Genomic DNA, 25,464 nt, shown 5'->3' with positions numbered 1-25,464 from the left:
TTTCTTGGCTGCCAGCTCACTGCTGTCCTACCTGCCTCCAGGACTCCAGGCTCAGACTGAAATTCATACAACAAAGGGGACATCTCAAGTCTCCTGATAAGCATCCCAATTTTCTCTTTGAAAGAAAAGAGCACATTTGAAAGTCATAAACCCTACAAGCCTGTCCCCACAAGGAGAACAGTAACAGCGCCCTTTGCTGACTGGTTTCGTATCAGCCTGCCCGAGTCCCTGCAAGGCATAGAGCTACGTTAAGGCTGGGAGGCTGGTGCTCTGGCTTTATGATGGCAGTAAATTAAGGTAGGCCACAGCTTACAGGCAGGATAGGTTGCTGCAAGGCATCGCCAACAGCTGCCTGGCAAAGCTAAAGTTGAGATCTGAGGAGGTGAAGGAGATGTGTTCTCCATGCAAGTCTGGACCTTTTGGTCCTTCCTGCTAAACAGCAGTGCTTTGACTTCCTGTATTTTTCACGTGGTGCAGGTCAATGAGAGTGCAAAGAAGGACTTGAAGGAAGGTATGAAGCTATACAATTCAGAAAACAACGTTGGACTGAAAAATGCATGGAATATCATTCAAGCAGAGGTAATGTATGTTTATCAGTAGAAAAAAATGTAACAATTTGACCATAAAAGCTGCTGCAGTCTGTGAACTGTGGCATCCGTACCACATCTAAAAGACTGCTAATGCAGACTTTGATTCCTGATTTCACACTCCTGAACATCCAGGGGGTACTGTGAAACCCAGGATCCAAAGCATACTCTGTGAGGTGAAGGATGCTTACCTCTCTCTGAGATTTCCTGTGCCTATCGCAGGCACGGAATTGATCTGAAACAGAGGAGAAGCAGTAAAACTTCCATAGGTACAACTGCAGTTTTGGCAGCTTAGCTTGTGCTCTTCAGCAGCCATGGGAACATGTGGTAGTTTAGTGGCCATAAAAGTTTTGTGGTGGTGCCTGATTGACAAGCTGTGCTGGTTAACTTATGAACCCTTTAACTTTTGCCATAGATGAAATGCTGTGGTGTGAATGACTTCACGGATTGGTACCCAGTCCTGGGAGAAAACACCGTCCCAGACCGATGTTGTATGGAAAACTCCCAGGACTGTGGACGGAACTCCACCGAATTAGTATGGAAAACGGTAAGGCTTGCTTTGCTCAGGTCAGGCTTTAGGGAGGGGTGGGAAGAAGGAAAACAGAGGCAATGGCACGTGAAACAAAATGTGACCTTGGGATTTCAATTTTCATCTTTTCATCGTTTCAGGGATGTTATGAGAGAGTTATGACGTGGTTCGATGAGAATAAGCATGTCCTTGGTTCGGTTGGGATATGCATCCTCATAATGCAGGTAATACCTGGGTGATGTTTGTCAGTGTGGCTTTGGTTTGCTGGCAGCACTCTTGATCCTGCTGTCTGAAAAGTGGCGCTCAACCGCTTTGAGTCTGAAGAGTTCATTTAAGGCCAGCAGTAGTCAGTCCCACAAAGAAGACCTGCTGCAGGGGGGGTTTGCTTACCTGAATTTTGACTCCAGCATGCTGCTTCAGAGTTCCCATGTTTGGCCAGTTGTTACCCTGTCCATTGGGGAACTTTTTTTTTTTTAAAAATCTTGGAAGCAAGTTGTAGAAATTACCAGAATGGGTCAAATGGTGGCCACTGAACTCACAGTATGTTAACGTGTTTTAAAAAAGAATTGCAGAACTGTCACCATAATCGGTTAATGTTTTGGGGTTCCTGTATCACTGCTGTACTTCTGGGGCAGAACACCTGAATCTGATGTTTCAGTCACAGTTACCTGTCTAAACAAGCACCTGTTTTTGGGCAAAAAGGAAGAGTGACTGGTATGTATTGGTTCTGAAAAATGGTTGCAAAGAGCCCTGAGAGCTTTTTGCCTCTGTTCATGCTCTGACAGGTATCTCTAGACATCCCCGTGTTGCCTGAACAGTGTACATCCAATCTTACTGATCAGTGTTGAAGCTTGAGAAATACAGCTACTGTGGAATGACTTTTAAAACTACAGCTGGACCATGAAAAGATAAGTGCAGTTTTGGCAGCCTCCCTATAACTGAAGCCCTTTATTGTTTGTTTTCCTTCAGATTCTTGGCATGGCCTTCTCCATGACGCTCTTCCAGCAGATTCACAGGACTGGCAAAAAATACGATGCCTAAAACCTCTGAAACATTATCCCATCACCCCTCCTGTCTCAGCAGAAAAATGAACAAAAGGAATGACCACAAAGAGTATCAAGCCTACCCCTGCTGAGGGAATCCGTCCCATTGGCCGATCTACTTTGTTCTACTTGTCCAGTTATTATTACAACCTGTTATTTGACTAATTTTTTTTTTTTGTCTGTTTCACATTTGCCATTTATTTGCCAAAGAGGGGGGGACACCCCCCCCCCCCAAAAACGGATTTTCTACACGAAATCATAGATCTGCTCTAAGAATGTTTCTTAACTTAAGAACGTGTTTTGCTCTACTAATCCATGCTACATGTGAAAAAATTACCTGTTCAAGGGAGAATTCTTCAAAGTCTTCCATTAAGTTTTCAACCCTCGTGTCCAATTTACTGGAAGACTCGGAAAAGCCACTCTAACTGAGAGTCCTAGGAACTGGAGCTGCTTTGCTTCGCAGCTCCTTGTACCTTACGGTGTATACTTTTTTATTATGATAATGATGATGATTATTATTATGATGGGTATAGCTTAGAATTTAGTTGCCTGACTTATAACTTCTTACTGGTTTTGGTTTTACACACTTACTTTACATTAATTTGGGAACCACTGTGCGATCTCCAGAGGACATGTTTTTCAAAGTTGACAGTTGTTGCAGGCAAATAAAGACATAACTTTTCTCAAGTCCATGGGAGGGCATTGTCTACCTATATCAGGGCTTCAGTGCCCTTTCTGTAATAAAAGTTGCTCCTTTCAAATCAGAGACTCTCTTCTCAGATGGAATACAATGCCTTCCTACTGGACCAGAGGGCAAGCTTCTTATTCCTGTGAAGGTAAGTTCCAATGCCTTTACTTACCCAAAGCAGCGTCTGGTTGCTTTGATGCCACACTACTTTGAAAGCCAAAAGTACTGAGTGAGCAAGTTACCACTCCCTGGCACAAAGGAGGGAGGTTGCAGTCTGACCTACTGGCCAGTTGGCAGCACACTTCACAGACTCTGTGGTCCGTTTCAAAAAGTTTGTCCAAGGCATGGCATGCTGCTGGATATGAGGGAAGGGAATGGCAATTTCATGGCACCATTGTCATGCTATGCCCTTCGTTGAAGGTGTTTCCTCAGGGAGATGACAGCTGTCTCCCTGAGCTGGAAAAGGTGGTTTGCTTAAAGGTGTCGAGATGATGCAGGAAAGAGGCAGTTTCCAAAAGAACACTCAGAGGCAGGATGTGTTGTCATTCCTTAGGTACAGAATTGGTTCTTGCCGTCAGATTGCCAAGTCCATCCAATGGGGCAGTTCAGAGTTGACTGCAATGTGTGTTTTTACAAACATTCCTGTTAGAAAACTTGAACATAATACTTCTCTAGTTTGAATGCTGCTCCATTGCAAGCAGCCTCCGTTTACCCTTTGTTCCAGGTTTTTTGCTGGTTAGTGAAGGAAGAAGGAAAGGCTCAGGCATTGGAGGATGTTCTGATTTAACTCCAGTCAGGGCTTGACTCAGCTCTGAAAAAAACACTGCTTTTTGTATTAGCTGCAGTCAGAAGTGACCTTCAGAGCTTACCTCATCTAATGTCACTCTGAAAAGGGGATTGTCATCTATGTGAGATGGAGTTTACTCTGATGTTATCAGGCTGCGTTTCAGAAGCTGTTGAGGATGGAGATTTTGTGCCTTTCAGAGCCATGCCACGTCAAACTACTTCTCTGGTAAACAAGTTTCTCTTAACGTGCAGTTTGAATATGTATACTTTAAACTCTTAAACTGTGTAATTTTCATTGTATCATTCAGTCTATCTTTTCCTTGTGGGCTGAAATAGCTGTTGACCTACTTCATATTTGGGAGTTCTTAGTCCCCTGTTTATCTTCCTGGTAGGTCCTGCATACCTCTGTACATCCAGCATCAATAGTGTTTTGTGTGGCCCACGTGCCACTTTTTTGAGTTCCTAAGAAATCAGTGTGGTGGGAAGGAGTGTGAATGTGTGGGAGACAGAGACGAATTTGGGTGTTGCAGTGAGGAAGGAGGTTGCTGTTCTTAGAGCACGGACCGTGGCCATATATGAGCACAATGCCCAAAGCTTCGCAGGGCTCATTCCCCACTGAAGCAGACGATGCCATATAGGGGTTCAGCTGTTTCGCTTGGGTTGCCTTTTGGAAGAGTCAGGGAAGAAGCAGAGGGAAAGCACAGAAACTGAATCCAGTTTTACTTCCATTTCTAACAAAAATTGGGACCAGGAGCATCTGGAGATGGATGTTCCATGTTGAAGAAGGGGCTCTGATGCCCAGTGTACTTGCTGCTACATGTAAGACTGTATCCAAAGTTGCTAAGATGCGTTCCCATTTTTGCAAGAAAAGACAGGACTATTTTTCATCCGATGGCTCCACTGCATTCTTCCTTTGCACTAGCTTTCTCTGATGCTCAAACAGAGCAGGGTGCAGGGCTGAGCAGGAGCATCATCTCTGTCCTTTTGGGTCGCACAGTGGTACCTGCCGCATCTTAAATTTAAATCTGCAGTCAATTTTTGTACAAATAATGGTAAAATATTATAGTGAAAGTAATAAGGAAATAAAAAAAATGTTTATGAGTAACTCAGAGATGAAGTGTATAGTTGCAAACTCAGCTACTTTGCCTTTCATCCAAACTTATTTTTCTAGAATGCTTCATTCCATTTCACGATCTAGCAGTATAGATCCTGATTATTATTTTTTTTAATGACTACTCTTGGCATTTTAAGCACAGTATTAAGTGAGATAGTTACACGAGCTTCATGTATTCATCTCTATGAAGCCACCTACAGGAAGGGAGTCAAAAGCAGGGCTGATTTGTGTCTCTAGCTGACTCTGTGATGTGGGAGGTGATGACAGACATCCTGAAAGGAGCAGAAAAGTAATGCCATTTTCTAGGCAACAAAAACAACCCTGAAAAGTGTGAGGCTGCATCAGTCAGTTTGTCAGAGAAGGCACTAACTGTCCTGTAAACTGGTCAAAGGGAGCTTTGGCTCATGTATGTATGCACTTTTTTGCTTATGCTGGTGGGTGGCTGTCTGTGTGTTTTCCCCAAATGTCACTCTGATTATTTAACTATAAGTTTTTAGCATGTTTTTAAATAAAAACTGATACCGAGTAAAAGTATCTTTAATATACACAAATATCAGTTTGTATAGATGCATACCTCTCTGTATTTCTGATTCATGGAAGCACAGTTCTCCTGTGTGGAAGTGCTGCTTCCCTGAGTGCTCCTTCAGACCGTGGCACGGCTGCCTCACTGTGCTTCCTGTTTGGAATCTGCAGCAGAACTCGAGCAGAGGCGTAATGGGGGAGCTGCTGGAAGAACCTCTACTTGAAAGCTGTTGAAGTGATAGTGGTGAATTCTGTTCCTTCCTGGTGGTACCAAGGCTGTTAGTCGCAGGAAGCCTGGGAGGTGGGCATTCAAACCAAGTGGCCATAGCAAAATAGCACATGAGATGATGAAAGCAGTGGCATAAACGTCTCCCAGGTGACAGAAGATGTCTTGTACATGTCATGCATTGAGTTCCTGGACTATGGTCGTGTTAGGCCAACTCTCCCATCCTGTGTCCACCCCCCATTTGAGTGCACGAAACGCAGACACACAGGGGAAGGGTGCAAACAGAAGGCAGCCAAACTGGTCCTCTTGGTCTTGAGCAAGGGGTTGCTCAGGCAGAGAAAAGGCAAGGAGGAAAAGCATGTTTTCCCAGCAGACGGTTCCTGGGAGCAGAGTGGAATAAGGCATACATAATTCTGATGCAACTTCTTTCCACAGTGTTGAGCAGCTCCATCCTGTAGCCTGTATGGGGAGGCCTGGAGACGTTTGCTGACGGGCTGTTGTGCGGTAGACGGTAGATACTAAGAAACAACATGCCATTCCCACCAGGTGATGTTTGCACCAGTGTTTCTTCTATGCAATACCTACTTTCGCCTTTATATAAAAAGATTTTTACTAGGATGATATAAAAATAAAGGATTTTTTAAAAGGTGCCTCTTTCAGCTCATTTCTCTCCTAACCCCAACTACCCTCAAAATCAGAAAGGGAACAAAACAAAATCAATCCAAAAGGTGACTCCTAGACCTCTGCTCCAACTCCGCTGCCGTTAAACACACAGCTCTTGAAGCTGTTGCATCTCTCTAAAGATCCACCCTCCATCCTCCACCCTCCTCCTTCAAAACAATAAAACAGAAATAGGTCTGGCAGGTCCCTAAAGAACAGCAAACTGGTTTTGAGAGCCTGGTAACAGAGGAAAGAGTAGCAAGTGTCCCAGAGAATACAGTCAAAGAGAGGACAAAGTAGTATAGAGCTTGAAATAGATCTGTAGGTCATTGAGCAGTCTCAGAGAAACCATGGAAATAAATGCTGATAGAAAGATCACAGAATAGTCCTCCAAGTGCCAGGAAAGTAGCAGATGTTTGAAAGATCCCCAGACAAAACAGTGGAGCCAAGCAGAAGCCAACAGAGAATCGGAAAGGTATTTAGAAAGCATAAAGTAGCCTCAGGGAAGGGAAGAAAGCCTGCAAGTGCTCAAGGAGACAAAGGGTTAAAGAGGTCAAGAAAGAAACAGACATGGCAAAGGACCCCCCAGATGATACACAAGAGGCTCAGTGATAACAAGAAATTGTCAGAGGCATTGAAATAGCCCTAGAATACCCAATAGTCCCAAGGGTGGCTTCAGAGAAAAAAAAAAGACAGAAAGCTTGAAAGTGCCCCAAAGAGCAGCATCAAAGAGGGAAACCGAACCAAAATCTGTAAAAGACTCAGACAACACAGTGTAGCCTCAAAAAGAAACTAGTAGAAAGCCTGAAAGAACCATGGTGAACACACCAAAGACCTTGATGATAACAAGAAAGCAGCAGAGATGCTGAAAGAGCACTAGGAGAATCTGCCTGCAGCTGCTAAGGAGAAAGGCTAAAAGCAACAGAGAATAGCTTTGGAGGTGGGAAGAAACAAGCAGGGAGGCTGAAAAAGTACCAGGAGAAAGAAGAGTAACTGTGCAGATGCCACAAACCTTGAAGAGAGGCTGAAACAGCCCCAGAAAATGCAGTTCAGTTCAACTTCAGGGGTAATGAGTAGCAGAAAAACTGAAAAGTGCTTGAGAGATACCTCAGTGAGAAGAAGGAAGACTGAAAGGCAACCAATAGCAGCTTTGGAAAGGTTAGGGAAGAAATGGAGAGGTTGAGAGAGTCCCAGAGAACAAGAGAAGCCTTGCAGACCATGAGAGACTAGAAGAGAGCCTGGAAGAACCTCAGAAAAGGTAAGAAAATGGCATAAAGCCGGCAAAAGTGAAGGATAACAAAGACTAGCCTCAGAAGGGTGGAACAAAAGTAGGTAAAAAAGAGACCCACAGAGCATACAGTACTCTTGCAGAAATGAAAAAAATAACAGCAGAAAGAATGCTGAGAGCACAAAGGGTGGCCTCACAGAGACTAAGAAAGAAGCAGAGCTGTTAAAAAGAGTCTAAGGAGAACACACTGTAACACTGTAATAGCATCTAACAACCTCTGACAGCATAGGGAGTAGCTCTCTGACTGAGAGACACTGGTAGGGCATGACCATATCTCCAGTCTTCATTTTTTTTTTACAAACAAAGCATTAAACAGTACTGGGCCCCACATCAATCTCCTAAAAAGACAAATAGTAAACTCACTGGCAGTTGGCTTGAACTGCTGATCACAGCCCTTTCAGCCCAGTATTCCAAGCAGTTAATTACAAAGTTTATCTTCCATTTATCCAAACCATCCATGGACTGTTTGGCCACAGTGCTACAGAGAAGCTGTGGCTGCCCCCTTCCTGGATGTGTCCAAGGCCAGGTTGGATGGGGCTTTGGGCAACTTGGTCTAGTGGCGGGTGTCACTGACCATGGCAGGAGGGGTTGGAATTAGGTGAATCTTTAAGGTTCCAACCCAAACTAGCCTGTGATTCTATGATTATGAGGTCACTATGGAGAGCTGTGGCAAAGAGCTTGCTTCAGTCCAGGTGAACAATGCTTGCTGGTCTCTGCTTTTGGGCTCAGCCTTGGTCAGCAATGACTCCAGCCTCGAGCCAACTGGTGTTTGCTCTCTGGGGCCTGCAGGGAGCTTCTGGCTGCTTCTTGCAGAAGCCACCCCTGCAGCCCCCCCCTTCTCTGCCAGAACCCAGCCACGCAAAACTGCAACAACAGGGTGGGATTTTCCCTGATCATATCAATCTTGCTCCCTGCATTCCCAAGACACAGAAGAAACTACTGACAGTTGCTTCTGCTGCCCAATACAAGGGGGTGCAGAAATGTTTTGCAGATGCTTTTTCCTCCTCAGAGCTAATCTTAGCCCAGCACAGGGAGCAAACATGAAGAGGCTCCACAGAGAAGCCATTCCCTACATCAGTGTTATTCCCTAGGAGGCTAGGTGGACAGGAATGCCATCTCCAGTCATTGAACAAGGTTGAAGTAATCCCTGCATCCTTTTTCTAGGTTATAATGAATGGTTGGAGCAAATCATGGCACAGGCAAGTGTCCTTTTCTCTATGCATAAACTAACCTTCATATTGAAATGTCAGGTTGAAGCATGATCAGTACATCAGAGCACGGAAGGACTATGCATGGTACACTCGCTGTAAAGGAAGTAGGGTGATGAGCAAAGTTCAGTCATTAGAACAACACAGCACTGGAGGGTCAATGAGAACCAGCCCCATTCAGCTGTTTATGTCATACTGGAGAAACTGCTGTTGCTGGCAGACTCACTGTTCTTGAGCTTATCTCCTTCTCTGTGTTTTGGCTGTTTGGCTCAGGTTTGATGTCATTAAGGAATGCTGAAGTTGGTGACACATGGTTGTGTTAGGCTAGAAAAGGTAGACACTCAAAATGAGGTGTTAAGGTTCTCTGGGCTCTGCTGTGTCCTTCCCTAGAGAAAAACAAAAAAAAGCTTTCCAGGTGATTGCCTTTCTGCTGTAAGTGCAGCATTAAGTTATCTTAATGTCAACTGAAGATTTGGGAGCTTCCTGAACTCTTCCTCACTGAAAAAAAAGAAGGTAGGCTGAGGTACTAGAGCTCAGTCTGTGCACAGGAGGAGACAGAAAGGCAACTGTTTAAGCAACCAAGCAGTGGTGAAGTATTGGGTATGAGAATGAGGCAAACTGGGGGAGAAAAAAAGGCCACCTAGAAAGAAAAGCAAAGAGAGGCGAGTCTCTTGGCTGTGGGTTGTGTTCTGCATGACTCAGGGGTAGAACAGATACTGATGAGGACCAAGGCGTTCAGTCAGTATCACCAAAAGAAAACACTGAATAACAGAGATGTTCCCAGAACCTTTTCCATTCCACAGAGACTGCAGAAAAGGGCTAGGCAAAATTGGGGAAAGCACAGCAGGAACGGGACTAGGAGAGTATTGTCTAGAAAACAGAAGGATGCAGGAAAGTTTAAATTAAGGAAGATGATCGAACTCATCTAATAGCTTCTTGAACAGCAACAGAAAAAATCAAGATGATGTAGTCTGTCGAAGAAAGAATGCATAATGACTGTTGCTACAACTTCCTCCTGCCGGCTTTTGAGGTATACAGCCTCCAGGCATACTGCTCTGTAATGAGGAGAATAACTCTTCTTTCTCTCTCTTGCCTCTGGGCAACTGTATTTGTGCATGCACAGATCTGTGGCTACCACAGGCTTCACATGCACCCTACTATTTCGTTTATGCTGAGATATACATGCCCATCACAAAAGCTTGAAGTTTTCTGCCAAGTGGCAAAACACTATCTCTCTTTTTTTTTTTTTTTTTTTTTTTTTTTTTATGTCCTTGTATTGTTCAGGAGTTTGGGGCACAGAATTTTTGTATTTTATCCCTTCTTTGCTTGTTCTGTTTGTTTTCTGCTTAATTTCAGTTAACGTTGGCAGAATTATATCTCCTCATCATTTACATTACAATCCAATTACGTGAATGCATCATTACAATGATTGGTAAAAATTAAATCTATGATGAAATGGCAAATACTAAAGAATCACCAACTTTTCCCTCTAAGAGAATGTATAATGGCACTCTACCCTCCTTGTTTTATCCTAGTTGATACATTCAAGGTCAGAGAGCAGCTATTCAGAGGTTCATAGCCAAAGTGCAGGAATGGGCACAGAGGAACCTTATGAAACTGAAAAAGGACAAAAGCAAAGTCCCTACGTACAGAAAACTGCTTTGTTCCAGAAGCATCATATTCATAACAGTGAAAACCCTCAGTGATCCACCATAGGCTGCTTAACTTTTTAATTTCAGAAAAATAGTATTTTATTTCTCTGTATTGAGGCAAGGCCAGCACAGCCAGCATATGGATACACATCCTGCCTGACACGACCTAAGAATTTGAGAAACTCATTTTCAATCCACCTGTGTTGTTTTTGGCATGCTGCTCAATGAAAATCCTTCACAGCAGGATGTGCTGTAACACACAACTTTTGCACAACTTTATGTGGACTCTCTGTTTTTTTGAAGTTACCAGCCCGCTGGCTGACTGCAGACTGCTTTAGCAGGCATCTGTGGTGGTTTGACCCATTCTGAAGGCCAGATGCCCACCAAAGTTGCTCTATCACTCACCTTTTCAGCAGGACAGAGGAGAGAATATATACTGAGAAGCTCAGGAGTTGAGATAAGGACAGGGAGAGATCATTCCACAATCAGCTTCACAGGCACAACAGACTCAACATGGAATAAAGGAATGATGTGCAGAAACAAACTTCACAACCCGTAGAAGGTTATAAAGCAGGTATGTTTATTGCAGCACTGGGTGCAAGGGGGATCACTCCTCCAAACTTGCACACCACAGGGACAAACAGACAGGTATTTATTACACTTACTCATGTATATTCATAAAGTTTATCATACATATTAATTCAATTTCCAGGAAATGGGTTGGACTAATAAAATTCGTTTCAGGGACTCATTACCATAAGTCTCCTACTGGTGCTTGTGAAAGCCAGCTAAACTGGTTCTTCTTTCAACGGTTATCCTTGCAGATGATAAAGCTCCTTTTGTTCCTCTTTTATCCCTTACAAGCATCCTTAGTTTACACAACAAATGTTGGTTCCTGTTTCCACATAGCAAGCTAATCTTGCTTGTTGAGACATTTTCCACACAGCAAGATAACCTTACTTATTGAGAGTAGGTTTTAACCTGTATCATTAAGCTAAAGGAGGGAAGGTTTAGATTAGATATTAGGGGGAAGTTTTTTACAGAGAGAGTGGTGAGGTGCTGGAACAGACTGCCCAAAGAGGTGCTGGATTCCCCGTCCCTGGAGGTGTTCAAGGCCAGGTTGGATGGGGCCCTGGTCAGCCTTGTGTAGATCCAGGCCTGGAGGTTGGTGTCCCTGCCTGTGGCAGGGGGGTTGGAGCTCTATGATCCTTGGGGTCCCTTCCAACCCAGACCATTCTATGATTCTATGATCATTGGTCAGTTCCTCACAAGTTGTTTTCCTTCCTAGCAGGGATGGCCATTCCTCACACCCTTCCTCTGCTGCACTGTGGAGACCCACCCACGGGAGACAGTCCTGCATGAACTTCTGCATGAGTCCTTTCCCACAGGTCTTCAGCTCTTCACCAGCTGCCCCAGCATGGGTCACTTCTATGGGGTCATAAATCATAGAATGTCTCTCAGTCTCTCAGGCCCAGACTGCTCCAGCCTGGTCTCCAACAGAGTCACAAATTCGGCCACCAAACCTGCTCCAGCATGAGCCTCTCTCTCTCTCTCTCTCTCTCTCTCTCTTCAGGCTGCAGGTCCTGTCAGGATCTTGCTCCAGTGCAGGTCACATCATCTTCCATATGTCTCCACCTGCTCCACCATAGTCTTCTCCACTGGCTGCAGGGGAATCTTTCTCTCCAGTGCCCCCTCCCTCCCTTCTTCACTGGCCTTGGTGTCTGCACAGTTTCTTACATCTTCTCACTCCTTCTCTGGTGGCAAGAAGCGGCTGCTTGCAGATTTTTTCCTACTAAATGTCATTCCCAGGGGCGCTGTGACCGTGGTTCTATGATTATAAGGTCACTATGGAGAGCTGTGGCAAAGAGCTTGCTTCAGTCCATGTGAACAACGCTCGCTGGTCTCTGCTGATGGGCTCGGCCTTGGTCAGCAACAACTCCGGCCTTGAGCTGGCTGGTGTTTGCTCTGTGGGGCCTGCAGGGAGCTTCTGGCAGTGTCTTGCAGAAGCCACCCCTGCAGCCCCCCCTTCTCCACCAGAACCCTGCCAAGCAAAAGCACAGCAGCATCACTGCCTGCTTTTCCATTTTGCAGCTCTCATCCTAGGGCCTTTACACCAAACCGGCTGGGTTGAGTGATGTTCTTGGCCAGGGCCTCTCTGGCTAAGCAGTCCTACAGCTGCTGCTGCTCCTGGCTGTGGCATAAAGCTGCCCATCGGCCCGGACTGCCGGCCAAAGGCCGCAGCTCTCACGCCCTCTTTGCTTTAGGACATTAACTCGTGGTGTGAGCAGCCGCTCCCGCTGCCCTGCCCGGCACTGGCGCGGTGCCTGCTCCACAGAACGGTGTCTGTGCAGCACGCAGCGCCATTACGGGCTCACTAGGTGTTTCACGGGAAGACCGCGGGCCGCAAGCTCTCCCGGCTACAGCAGCGGCCATCCGGGCAGGCGGCACAGGGCACCGCTCGGACGCGCAGCTGTTGGGCAGGGGGCAAGCGAGGGGCGCGGCTGTGGGGCATCTCCCCGCCAAAAGGCCTCCCGCGGCTCGCAGGCCACCAGAAGCCCCGGGCGGGCGGGGCAGGGGGCGGGGCGGGGCGAGAAGAGGGAGGCTACGGCTCTACCTCTACCGGCCAGGTACCGCGGCCCAGCGGCACGACAAAGGGCGGCCCCGCCCCTGCCCGGGCCCCGCCTATCCCGGTGCGCGTTTGTCGAGCGGGCGCCGCCCCCGCCGCGCCGCGGGCCTATCGGGCGCTCTCGGCGGCGGCTGCCGCTTCGCCGCTTTCCGTTGCCACCCATAACGGAAGCGCTCGGCGGCTGAGGGGTGACGCGCCTCGAGCGCGGCCTGCGGGTTACTCCCCCCCCTCCCACTCGTGGCCCCCCCCATACCCTCCGGGCAGCATGTGGGCGGCGAGCCCGGGGTGGGCGGCCGATGCGGTGAGTGCGGGCGGAAGGGGGACGGGAGAAATGACCGCTCCGTTCGTCGTTTTCCTCCTCAGCCTCTCCCCGTACTGCGCGCGCCCCGCAGGCCGCTGCCTCTCCCGCCCCGCCCCGTCTCCGCCGGCGAGCGCGCTGCCAGCTTGGGGAAGGGGGTGGGGGGCTTAGGCCGCCCTTTCGTGGGGACGCCCGGGAGCCACCTGGAGAGGTGCCGGTGCCGTGCTGCTTAGATCGACGGCCCCGCCGTGCCTTTGAGCTCTAATGGGAGCAGCTCTGGAGGGGGTCGGTAAAGGGGGTGACTGCAGCTCATGGTCCCCTGCAGCACAAAGGGGGTAAGTGGTGACACAGCACCGGAGGGTGTTGTCGTTTCGCCGTGTGTCCTGTACTGGTGCTGGTGTTGCTCTTCTTGGTTCTGCTCTGTAGCCCATCACTCCTTACCTCGGCCTCCTGCTTAACTGCCTTGTTCTCTAAGGAAGAGCCAGAGTCCCTTAGCGTTGCTGAGAGTTCCCAGAAGGGAATTGCAAGAAGTTGATGTCTGTGGGGAAAAGAAGCTTCGGCAATAAAGCAGGATTGGCTGAATGGAAGCGGGCAACACAAGAAAGCAGATAGACTAGCCCTTCAGGGTGGCTTTGCCGTCACCCCTACGAGGATGGTGAGGCGCTGACAGGTTTCCCAGAGGAGCTGTGGCTGCCTCCTTCCTGGAAGTGTTAAAGGCCTTGCTGGGTGGAGATTTCAGTAACCTGGTCTAAGTGGAGAGTGATGATCTTTAAGGTACTTCCCAACCCAACCCATTCTGTGTTTCTGTGTACTGTAAAGCATGTTTATGATTCAAACTTCAAAGTACTGTTGGAAAAATGAGGGACTACGTTACCAGTAGGAGTAAAGCGGTTCATCCACAGCACAACGTGAACATTCATTGTTTAGGAGGGTGTTTCTGCTATCAGAGAAATTGTGTTTAATTTGAGCTGTTCTGCTAAATCCTGGACTGGTAGAAACTGCACTAGGCCTTCAGTTAGCAAAAGCACTCCTAATGAAATTCCTATTGCTGTGTCTTTGATAGTTGACATCCCAGAAAAACAGATTTTCCTGCTCTCCGTGCAGGCATTCAGAGTCTTTGGACAAAAACGTACCTGCTCAAGTCCTTACGGGTTTTAAGCATTTTGGATTTGTTTCACCTTCGAGAACAGTTCTCTGGCTTCTGTGGCTTCATGTTCTCATGCTTTTGGGTCATTCTTCCACTCTTCTAAGTATCCTGGAATCTACCTTCTTACCCTGGACTTTGTGACTAGGATAATAGATGTGTATTGAATGTAGCATTTTTTTTAAAAAGCTGTAGGAATAACTGTCTCCATAGTGAGTTTATTCTGGAGGGAGGCTGTTGCCCCACATGAATGTAAGTGGGTTGACAAAGCACGGATGAGCTGTTTATAACTTGTTCAAAAGCATTACTGACTTAATCCATTAGATTTAAGGCCCTGAACTAATGTTGGTTTGCCCATTTTAGTGGGAACATGATAAATGTTACCAAAAAAGCCTGAATTGTTTTCCTCTCTTCTTTAAGGTAGTGTAGAGTACCTCTGTCTCCTCTCTCTAGGAGACAGCATAGCCAAGTAGTCATCTTAGAGGAAGAATCAAGGTGAAGATGAAAGACTAATCAAAAGACACTGGCCAGTTGTGCTTTAACACCAAGGGAATGTAGGCTCTGTGACATGGTATTGCTGTGAGGAATGAGAGATGTTGTCAGATTTCCTCTGAATTCTTGTCTCTTTAAAAATATTTCTCATGCAGCTGATTATCTTTAGTGTAGTTCTGCTTGAACTTGAGGCAGCTGTTGGTGTATGTAGCCTTTTATCTACTAAAGTAGGTTTGCCCCCACAGATCCACAGTTTACAGTTGTGGAGGTCCCCTTCTGCTTCCCCTGTTTTCTAAGCATCTGGAGGTTTATGTATCCTTTTGGAGCCTTTGGTTAGCTATTATCACAAAGAGGTTTCTGTGTTTGGTTTTCAAACAACCACAGAGGACTAGCATGTGGAAAAGAAAAAGGGGGAAGGAGAGGGCTAGAAGAAGTGCCCTCTGTAGTGCTAGAAGTGCCTTATGCTCTCAGCCCCTGCCTCCGTAGCACTGGCCAGCTGGTGCCTGCTTCCAGTCTCCAGTGTCTGTTTTCTTCAGGCCTCTACTTTTTTTCTGGGTTGAAGTGTCCTGGAAACAACTGAAGCATCCAGGAGATTAATTGGACATTGTTTGACTTATTTGTGCTGGAGGGTGTTGTTCCAGTTCTTGGAAGCAAAAGTTAAGTTGAGGCAATTGTTGGCAAGGGTGCTAGATTTGGTTAAGCAGTTAGAGTGAATGAATTGATGGATCTCATCAGGGAGTAGGGCGAGCTGCTTTCTCTGAAAGATTCCCTCCAAACCACTTGGAATTTTTGCTTGGGCAAGGACGTGGCATGGCAGTCAGGGTCGGCATGTTGGATCTATACAGATGGAGTCAAGCACTTAAGAGTTTTCAGGATTTTATTTATGAATGAAGAAGCTGAAATCTGGCAGGGACTGTTCTTCTAAAAAGTATTCTGTAATAGCTCTTGGTGGGCCTGACTTTAACTGCTTCTTGAGCTTCCATAAACCTAAAGCATCCGCAGAGTACCATGAAAAGGAATTCTGTGAGTTGCCCTCTGTTTTATGAAGAAGTTGCACTTGTTTTGAACTTGAGGTGTCTCCCCTTTATGTTGGAAGGAAATGTGATTCGTTATTCTGTATTCAGTGGTGTCATGATTTCCTAGACCTCTGCTATATCCTTTCCTCAGTCCTTTGTCTTTCATCCTGCTGAACGCCAACTATGTTAGTCGTTGCTCGTGTGGAAGCTGCTGTGGCTTTTGGTGGGAACCTTCTCTGTAATTGCAAGTACAAGAGTACCAGTAATCTTACTGTATCATTTTTAAGTAGGTACATGGGGCTGGGGGTGTTAACAAATCTGAATGCAGAGTTGAGGGATAATGCATAGTGGACTTGCACAGTTAAATATGTAATTATTTGTCTTAGGGTTTGGTTTGGTTTTGGGGTTGGTTTTTTTTAACAACTTCTGGGATCTGGTCCCATTTGTTTACTACTGGTGAGTACCTAGTAGTACCCAAAGCTATCAGATGTAAGCCCAACACTTCATTCCAGAGCCTACTGTATATAAGAATGGCCTTTCTCATATGACCATGGGTATGAAATTGAGCACCTCTCTTTGATCTGATGAAGCCTGTAGTTCTTGCCTTTACTGGCAAACTTGCAGACATTTGAGGTGGTTTTGCAAATGTTTAACTAAAAGGATAATACTGGATAAGTAGCAAATTGAGAATTTTTCCTCTGAAAAAGGGAACACGGGCCCTTCTGCCTGCCAGGGTTGGTTTGTTGGTTGGTAGTTTTGTGTTTGCTTTGTTGGTTGGGATTTTTTAAACATTGCCATATTAATGTTTCAGGAAATGCTTCAAAGAACACCAGAAGATCTTCTTCCAAAGATGTCAAATACAGCGGAAGAAATGGATACCTCTGACACCCAGTGGGGCTGGTTCTACTTGGCTGAGTGTGGTAAATGGCATATGTTTCAGGTAAATACCTACAAAGTTATATTAGCTGTGATGGATTCTACACATTAAACAACCCATTGCTGAATTTGCCCTAAATGTGCTTTTTCATTTGTTTTGAAGACTGATTCAAACAGTCACTGCTCTGTTAGTAGTGAGGATATTGAGAGGAGCTTCCGAACAAACCCACACGGTTCCATTTCTTTTACGACTGCTAAATTTAACTACACACTAGACTTTTCAGGTATGTATCTTTTAACAGAGTAAATTTAAATAACAAGAAGGTGCCAGGTGCAGCAGTTCATTTGTGCATTCAGAAAATTGTTGTCCTTGTATCTAGTGCAAAATCTTATGATTAGGAATGTCTTCTTTACTGGAATGTACATTAAAAATTTTTTAAAATTATTTTTTAGCAGTAGCTGCCCTGTTATATTTTCTAGAGTAGTTTATTAATAGGAAAAAAGCATGTCTTGTTTAGTAGTGCTCTGTGGTGTTAGTGCTTCTTACCTCAGCTGTAGGTGGTCTGTAGTGTACATCTGTGGGACTGGGAAGTGCAAATCATTTTTCTTTAACATACAACTGTTGATAAGCTTGAAAACCATCTTCCAGTCCGAGTCTCGATAAGAAACATTGATATGAAAAAAGCTTTCAGAATAGTGGCTCTAAGTGATTCTATAATTCAGCAGGTAGTTGAAGCCAATTCTGTTGTCAGAGTAACAAGGAGAAAGGCAAAAGTATTTTCTAGTAGGTTGTAAATATCTCACTTATGCCATGCTTGTGAATTACAGACTATTAAAGGATTCCAATGTATGTAGCTAATTATAAATTAATTTGTCTTTTATTCAAAGGTCAGTTCTAACGACTTTCTTATTTTTGGGGTGGGGTTTTTTTGTGTCTCCATCCATAGATTTTTATTTTCCGATTAAAAGACAAAACAGCTATATTCTTAAATAGAAGCCTCGTCCAAATCAAAGAAAACATTATTTCATGTACAAAAAGGGAAGACTGGGTAAAACAGTGATGTTCTGGGAGTAAAGTAGTATATAAAAGTATAAGAAATTTTATGTTTACTTGTGTTGGAATGTCTGTTATACAAAAAGCCTTTGTTTTACATCTAGAATAAAACCATTAAATGTGAGTGCTAAACAACAACATTTATGTTAGTCTTTGTAGGTCCTGATGTCTTGCATTAAGGATAGTAGTAGTATGCTTTGTCATCCTAGTTGTATTAAAGTCAGTGGAAGTTTTGCCAGTGATTTTAGTGGAGCTGAATATTAGATGGGTATTTTAACAACACGTGTTGTTTGTGTGATATTTGACTGTTTTCCCAATGTTTTGAGGCCAGTACTTAGAAAAAAATATCAAAAATGCTGGTTTGTTAATTGTTGAAATAGGATTTCCTGTCAAGCAACTTTAGGTGTAGTCATGTTATTTAAAAAAAAAACAAAAACCCAAACAAAAAACCCACTTAAATGTTTCATATGCTATAGATGAATTCCAGAAACTTTTATCCTAATTCTTGTTTTATGCTCAGTGATGAAACAAACCAACCTAACTACGCTTAAGCAGCGTCCCATAAAGCGAGCTCCCTTTTCTATCAGTGCTTTCAGGTAAGGAAATAAAAGGATAAGTCTTTGTTTTTATTTTATTCCTGATTCTTTTAAGTAAAATTAAACAAAAATATAGTTTATTCATGTTTATTTACTCTTTGCATTGGACATTTTGTTAGGTGAGTCAAGGTAGGAGAGCTAGTCAAGTGAAGAACGTTTCAGAGGGGAAGAGTCACAAAATTTGTAGTTCATCTGTCTTCTGAGAAAGCAAGGAACTTGTAGTGGGAGAGGCAAGGCCTCCTGAATACTAATATCCTTTGGCAAGGCTCTTTAAAGCTGTGCTTGACTTTAGCCATTGAAGTATCTTGCTGTAAATACCCATTGAATCAGAGTTGCTGTGGAGAAGCAGCTGCAAAAAATGGAGTAGTTTGTTTCATTGTAATAATGACTTTATAAAATGCTTAAAAATACTGCCATAACAGCAAAAAAGTGTGTTATATTTTCTTGACTGTATGTTTTAATCATTTACTCTAAAATTACAAGAAACTGCATCGTAATGACTGGATTGTTTTATGGGTCTAATTGCTTTAGATTTTAGATTGTAAGTTTCTTACCACTCTATCAATCATCAGATCTAAAGCTGTGCTGGTGTAGATCTGATAACCAAATTACTGATAGTAAACTGTTCTATGCAGTGGTACTACCACAGGTAAAATTGACTATATAGAATAAGTGGGGGGTGTAGGGGGTTGCCCAGATAGTTTCTTAGAAATAATTTTAGTTCTGAATTGTAATCTAGTTATACTTTGAAAAAGAAATTTAGCATTTGTAGTAAGAAATGTGGTAGCAGTCTTTTTACATTGACATTCAAGAAGACCTGTCTTTTAGAAAATTGTCAACTGTTGTGTTTTCTTCCAGTGGATATTTGCTGAAAAGTGCATGCAGTAATGTGGCAATTCAATTCTGGGGTTTTGTTTTCTTGAATAATTGTATTCAGTACTCTTTCCCTGTGGCAACAGCATTCTCTGCTCTCAGGAGATTGTTTCTTTTAGTACCAATTTTAAGGTTTAAAAAGCTGCTATTCATGGAGTGTATATGCTTAAAGCCCTCTTTCTTTGAGGGTTTGGTTATGTTTCTTTAAAAACAAAGTAAATTTTCAAGTCTGTATTTCTAACATGATGCTGTTTAATACTTAAAATGAGGGCTCAGTTTCCAGAGGCTTAGGCTAGCTGTAGTTCCTGGTAATTTGGAATGTTTGGGCTAGATCTCTGCTGTCACATTTCTAAATTAGTGTTCCTCTCCTAATGCTGCATACCTTTCTGACCATGTATTTTGATTTATCTTCCTATCTTTTGTTGGGTAGATGGTGTATTAAATTTGTTCCCTGCTGTGCTTTATTTGTAAGCTAAGCCAGAATTTGAATACAAAATGAGACCTCTTGCCTTTGACCTTCCTTGCTGACAAAAACAGCCTTTGTTTGAATTAAAACCTTAAGTGGTTTTGTCTCATTCCCCTCCCCCCCCCCCCCCCCCCCATTGTTTGGAGCAGGAATATAGCAGGAAGAAAATGCCTCATGTCTTTGATGTGATGTATTTTTACCTTTTTTTGTTTGTTTGTTTTAAGTTTCATCTGTGAAAATGAGGCTATTCCTATGCCTTCTCACTGGGAGAATGTAAACACAGAGGAGCCTTACCAGGTAAGAGTTGGGATGCAAGTTGGTGGAAAAACACATGATGATGAAAATAATGCATCGAATTGAAATCGTACTAACCTCTTTTTTTCCAGCTTATTCCATTGCAAAAGAAAACAAATGAATATAATGAAGTTTCTAGTCTCTTTGGAAAAACAATGGATAGCAACCGCATTAAAAGAATTAAGAGAATACAAAATCTAGACTTGTGGGAGTTTTTTTGCAGGTGAGATTATTTCTAACACCAACAGTCTTAGGTTTGTTAACAGAGCGAATCTTGAAGGTGTGCAGCAGAAATATGTTTAATTGCTTTTATTATTCATGAAAATGTGTTACTCTCTTATTTTTTTGTAATTCCCTTATTTGTCATTCCTCTGTATTCAGAATTCCATTTGCAAGACTCTGTAGCTTCCACAGGTGTAGAAATGTAATCCCTGTAGAAATGCATTAGATGTAGTTGTAGCACAAATAAGATTGATGGATTAAAGATGTTTAGGATGTCCACGTGGCAGATGCCCATGGTACTTACAGTGAAGTAAGCAGAAGAAAAACTAGGCTTTTTGTAAAACAGTTCATTGACTTATTTTAATTTTAATGCATATTTGTGGCTTAATTCCCCAAATTTATGAAACTTAGGACAGAATTACATGTCCAGTTAGCAGATAATCATGTAATTTCTTTAAGTTTAATGTGCTAATAAAGCTTTTTCCTAAGTTCTCTGCTTTCCCCTCTACATATTGTGCTGGCCTTGAAGCAGTACGAAGTGCTGAGTTCTGTTTCCATTTCTAGTATCAAACAGTTCTATTTGACAAAAATTTACTCCTCTGTGAAGGAGTATGTATCAGAATCAGTTTTAAAGTTGTATTGCACTATTAAAAGCAACTGAACTAAGTTAAATAGTGATGAAATAACTGGGCAGGTGTATATTAAAAATCCATGTTATGATTTTTTGAAAGATATGAAATTTATTTTTAATTTAAATCTATATAATGAATAAGAAAATTACTTGTTCTTGGTTAAGAGAATTAGCCTTCTCTTAAAAGTAAATCCATTTGGTTATATTTGCCTGTTTAAGTGTTAAAACACAAGGCCAAGCAAATAACCCTTAACATCTATGTTTCTACAAATAAGTTTCTTTAGAGGTGTATTTGTACCATCTTAATACCAGTCTTAATTTTTGAGAATAGGACTAGTAAGCAGACTTCAAAGTAAATGTCCTTTGGATCTCCTGTGTGGATAGCAGAGGGGAGCAGAGGAAGACCTTTTCTGCTTAGCTTAGGAACTGATGCGGTGTAGAGAGCGTTCTAGTTTTTCTGACTGTTCAGTGAGTAGAATTCATGGTTTAACAAATCAGTCTATGGATGCTGGGCTAGAAATATTCTTAAGATACAAAACTGAATGGGAGTTAGAATTTCATGTGTCAGGGGTATTACAGTATGGCCATACAACTAACAGCAAAACAAGGTAGTCTTTAGTATCAGTGTGGTATAACAGTACATAGAGAAAAGAATTTCAGTTTTAAAACTTGTTTCCTTTATATAAAAAAATAATCGTAATTAACAATGAAAATTCCTAGAGTAAGTGTATGCAATTGGGAGTTAGCTACTTTTCTGCTGAGGGTAAAATATAGCCTCGGAGTAGATGGGCTTACATGCACTGGTGAAGATGTTATTGCCCCGTAGCATGTTACAAGAAGTAGGTATTTCAGCACTTCCAGGTCACTAAAAGTTCCTTTCGTGTCCGATGTGGGAAAGTAAGAGTAGTAGAAGATGAATCTCCCTGGCAAATTTTGGTTTGTGCATCTCGGTTTGGAGTTGTAGAGGAGTACAGCAAGTAGGAAAAGGTGTTTGGTTGGTGAGATCACTGACCATCTTTAGAAACAGCTCGTGTGCTTGCACATGTACGAAGAGCCTGTCTCCAGGTATTTAGTTTTCCATTGGGTTTCTCCCTTATTGAGTGAACTGGCTGCATGAGAGCCTTCTGAGTGACTTAAATTTGTTTTACTGGATTAGCTTCTGACCATTGGGGATAGTGTTTTTTAGAACAGTTGGACTCCTTAATTTCTCTTCCAAATTGGCAAAAACTCCTGCTGTGGCATTTCTGTGTTCTGCAGAACCAGCTTTCCATGTGCTCAGTATATTCCACTACCTACAAGGAACAGTTGCTGCTTATAGTTTTGTTGTTTGATCAAGGTTTTTTGTTTCATTGATAAGGCCAGTGATTAAATATAAGCATTGTTTGAATGATTATTTGCAGTGTTGTAGTGGTCAAAACATATTTGCCTGTTACAGTAGCTCCCTATTGTATGAGTATTTTAAATTGGTTTTATTATATCAACTGGTCAGACATAGTGAAGGACTATTACAGAACATTTTTGGACAATTGATTATTCACCTTTTTCTATAAATTTGTTCCATTCCCTTATTTTGACAAAATTCCTCTAGGTTGCCTTAATACATTGTCAGAGATCAGCAGCCAACAGAGGTCTGCTGACTGAAAAGCTTCAGTTATTTAGCATTACTAGCCCTTTGCTCAGAGGTGTCGTCTCACACCAGTGGTTTCTGAAGATGCAGGGAATCCTGAGTTTTGTTGACTTGCTAATACAATGGGGTTGGAGTGTCTGGAACCTCTCTGCATGGCACACAAATTGTCACAGATGAGATTATTAGTGAAACCTCCCAGATGCCCTTGAGATTCTGCTGACATTCATCTGATTTGGAAACAAGCTGTAAGGAGAAAAAAAGACAAGAAAACAATTAAGTTGCCAAGACACAATTATTTTAGTTTGCACTAAAAAGAATAAGCTGAACAATAAAAAAGAATAAACATCCATTTCAAGCTGAAGTACAGTGAGATTTTTCACTTCTGTGAAATGTAGTTATTTATCAAGAATGCATAATTGCAATGCAATACCATTAATATTATGAAGAATCTTTGCTGCCTCTCTCTTGCCCTGGACCTGGTCGATAGGACTTCCTGAGAGCACCTGTAGGCTCTGAGAATGCTTCCCCAATTCAAGTGTGCACTCCAGTTATCGTTAAGCAATCTGCTTGTAAGCCTAAGTATATTCCTGGTACACCTAGGGGTGCAGCAGAGTGCTCCATATGCTGTGGCTTTATACAGAGAAAATTCAGGTACATAGACAAGAACAAAGCTGTGATGCATTCCAGCTTGATTTTTCTGGACAGTCCAGGGATCGTAACTATGACCAGCTCAGTGATTTAAACACAGCTCCAGAGGCTACTTCATGAATCTTAGGAAAACCCAGCTGACAAAGTCATTTAAAGATTGATAGCGAATATATCTCTTCTTTAATTGAAGGTGTGCCGTGGTCTTCTGACCATTAGAGTGTAATATACCTTGATCTATGGTGTAAGGGTGGGTTTTTTAAATTCTAGACTGATGTAATCCTGTCAAATACATGACTTACCTGTTTTAGAAAGTATGTGAACCATCAGTTCAGAAAACCATTAGGAAATGCTCACGTTGAAGTAATATTACCCCAGAATGTAGGTAATTTTAAATATTTCTGCTGGTTTATCTAGGTAATCACAATGAATAATCCACTAACTTTATTGTAAGTGGGAGAAAAATGCCTTTCTTTGAACAGTGTCTAGGCAGAAAATAACCACACTGAAACTAGTGCCAAATGATCAATAATGATAAAATTGGTACAATCCCCCTCCCCCTTTTTTCCTAATCTTGGATTACTTCTGAAAGTAGTCTGCAGCACCCAGAACGCGGTGATTTCCAGTCGTGTACCTTTAAGAATTCTAGTCTGTTTAAAAACCAGACTTGCCTAGGTACTTGTGAGAGTTGAATGTATAGCATGTTATACGTCTGTCCCCTCCCTACTGTGTTCAGGGTAGTAACTCAATTTGGCTCTACAGGTGTCTGTAATGCTGTATTGTGTGTTCTCGCTAGGAAAAAAGCTCAACTCAAGAAGAAGAGGGGTGTCCCCGTTATTAATGAGCAGATGTTATTCCATGGCACCAGTAATGAATTTGTAGAAGCAATATGTATTCATAACTTTGACTGGAGAATAAATGGGATGCATGCTGCTGCATATGGAAAAGGTAAGTAGTTTTTGTTGCATGCAGCAGTTTGGTAATCGTAACAGTTCAACATTAGGTGTTCCCTACAGTATGTTCTTTGAGATGCACTCCCTGTATTTATCCAAGAGCTGTTTAACATATCTCTGTTTTTACATCAAGCATAATTCAGAAAGTTAGGAGGCAGTAAAAGATGTAATTGCCACAACTAACTGATAGGACCAAGAAGTGTGGAGAAGGGATGCCCAGGAAAGCAGTGCTGATCGCAAGACAATCTCCCTACTAAAGCATTCCTGCTAAAAATACTTGGTTATGTTGCTATAATCTAATGATTTTGGGAAAAAAAATTAAGTGATTGCTAATGAACATAAAAACCCAGACATCTTTCAGCATCCTGGTATGTATCCCTGCTCTAGTAAGGTGTCACAATAAAAATGTAATCAGATTTATTATTTTTTTTTTTACTTCAAAGGGACCTATTTTGCAAGAGATGCATCGTATTCCAGTCGCTTCTGCAAAGAGGACATGAAGCATGGAGATACTTTTCAGATTCATGGTGTGAATGTACAGCCCCATCTGCAGAGACCAGATAAAGTCATGTTCCTTGCTCGAGTATTAACTGGTGACTATATCAACGGCGATTCGAAATACATGCGGCCTCCTTCCAAGGACGGAAGCTTTGTGAACTTGTATGACAGCTGTGTGGATAACACCTGGAACCCAAAGATCTTTGTTATCTTTGATGCCAACCAAATCTACCCTGAGTACTTAATAGAATTTTCTTAAAGGAACTGAACTGAATGTTGTTTGTTTCTTTTTGATACTTGTGTTCCTTTTGTAAAGACAACAATACAAAAGATGGAGTGTGAAGAGAAGGGTGGAGGAAGGAAACTATTAAGAGAGACTGTCAAACTGTTTTTAGAAGTCTGTTAACTTTACTAATACATTTTTTCAAATGTAGAGACTTAGAAATTTGAAATTGCTTAGTGAGCCTTAAATATGTTGGGCATTGGTAAATTTTCAAGGACAAGATTTATGTTCTTATTTTTTTAAAATATATTGCAAGTATTTATTCATGTGGTAGAAATATGCCTGTAATATAGTATGCATATGATGAAACTAATCTTTTATAAAGATTGTCTCTAAGACCTTACAGATAACAAAACAGTCTCACCTCAGTGCCTGGTAAAATTATGGAGAAAAAATCATTCTGGGAGTTACCGAAAAACATCTAAAGGACAACCCAGTCATTGGTCACAGCAAGCACGGCTTCAGAAGAGGATGATCCTGTCTATCCAATCTTGGGTCGACCAAGGGAATCCAGTTGATGTTACTTTTTTTGGGATTTCAATAAGGCTTTTGATACCATGTCTCACA

At 42.7% G+C, this 25,464-nt stretch overlaps 2 protein-coding genes across 2 annotated transcripts in view; both read left to right on the top strand.

Annotated features, from left to right (window-relative positions):
- TSPAN9 (tetraspanin 9) overlaps positions 1 to 2,289 on the top strand; it is a gene marked incomplete at its 5' end in the record, with an annotated part of 94,322 nt that extends 92,033 nt beyond the window's left edge. The window contains 4 exons of the mRNA XM_084279176.1: positions 478 to 579; positions 1,003 to 1,134; positions 1,257 to 1,340; positions 2,086 to 2,289. Of these exons, the coding sequence (XP_084135302.1) occupies positions 478 to 579; positions 1,003 to 1,134; positions 1,257 to 1,340; positions 2,086 to 2,157 (390 nt within the window). The 3' untranslated portion in view covers positions 2,158 to 2,289. The remainder of the gene's footprint in view (positions 1 to 477; positions 580 to 1,002; positions 1,135 to 1,256; positions 1,341 to 2,085) is intronic.
- Positions 2,290 to 13,114: 10,825 nt separating this feature from the next.
- Positions 13,115 to 24,945, top strand: PARP11 (poly(ADP-ribose) polymerase family member 11). The gene is made up of 8 exons (XM_084275724.1): positions 13,115 to 13,230; positions 16,691 to 16,819; positions 16,919 to 17,039; positions 18,330 to 18,405; positions 19,969 to 20,041; positions 20,131 to 20,261; positions 23,960 to 24,111; positions 24,560 to 24,945. Exons 1-8 carry the CDS (start codon positions 13,195 to 13,197, stop codon positions 24,871 to 24,873), a joined length of 1,032 nt encoding a protein of 343 aa, XP_084131850.1. The 5' UTR covers positions 13,115 to 13,194; the 3' UTR covers positions 24,874 to 24,945.
- Positions 24,946 to 25,464: the final 519 nt, after the last annotated feature.

This window comes from Gallinula chloropus (genome assembly GCF_964237585.1).
Source record: "Gallinula chloropus genome assembly, chromosome: 1".
NCBI lineage: Eukaryota > Metazoa > Chordata > Aves > Gruiformes > Rallidae > Gallinula > Gallinula chloropus.
This window is presented reverse-complemented; position numbering and strand designations above follow the sequence as displayed.

Coding starts and splice junctions, on each gene's coding strand:
- PARP11 (XM_084275724.1), top strand. CDS start 13,195: ATGTGGGCGGCGAGCCCGGGGTGGGCGGCCGATGCG. Junction 16,820..16,918: donor GTAAATGGCATATGTTTCAG/GTAAATACCTAC, acceptor TTTGTTTTGAAG/ACTGATTCAAACAGTCACTG. Junction 18,406..19,968: donor TTTTCTATCAGTGCTTTCAG/GTAAGGAAATAA, acceptor GTTTGTTTTAAG/TTTCATCTGTGAAAATGAGG.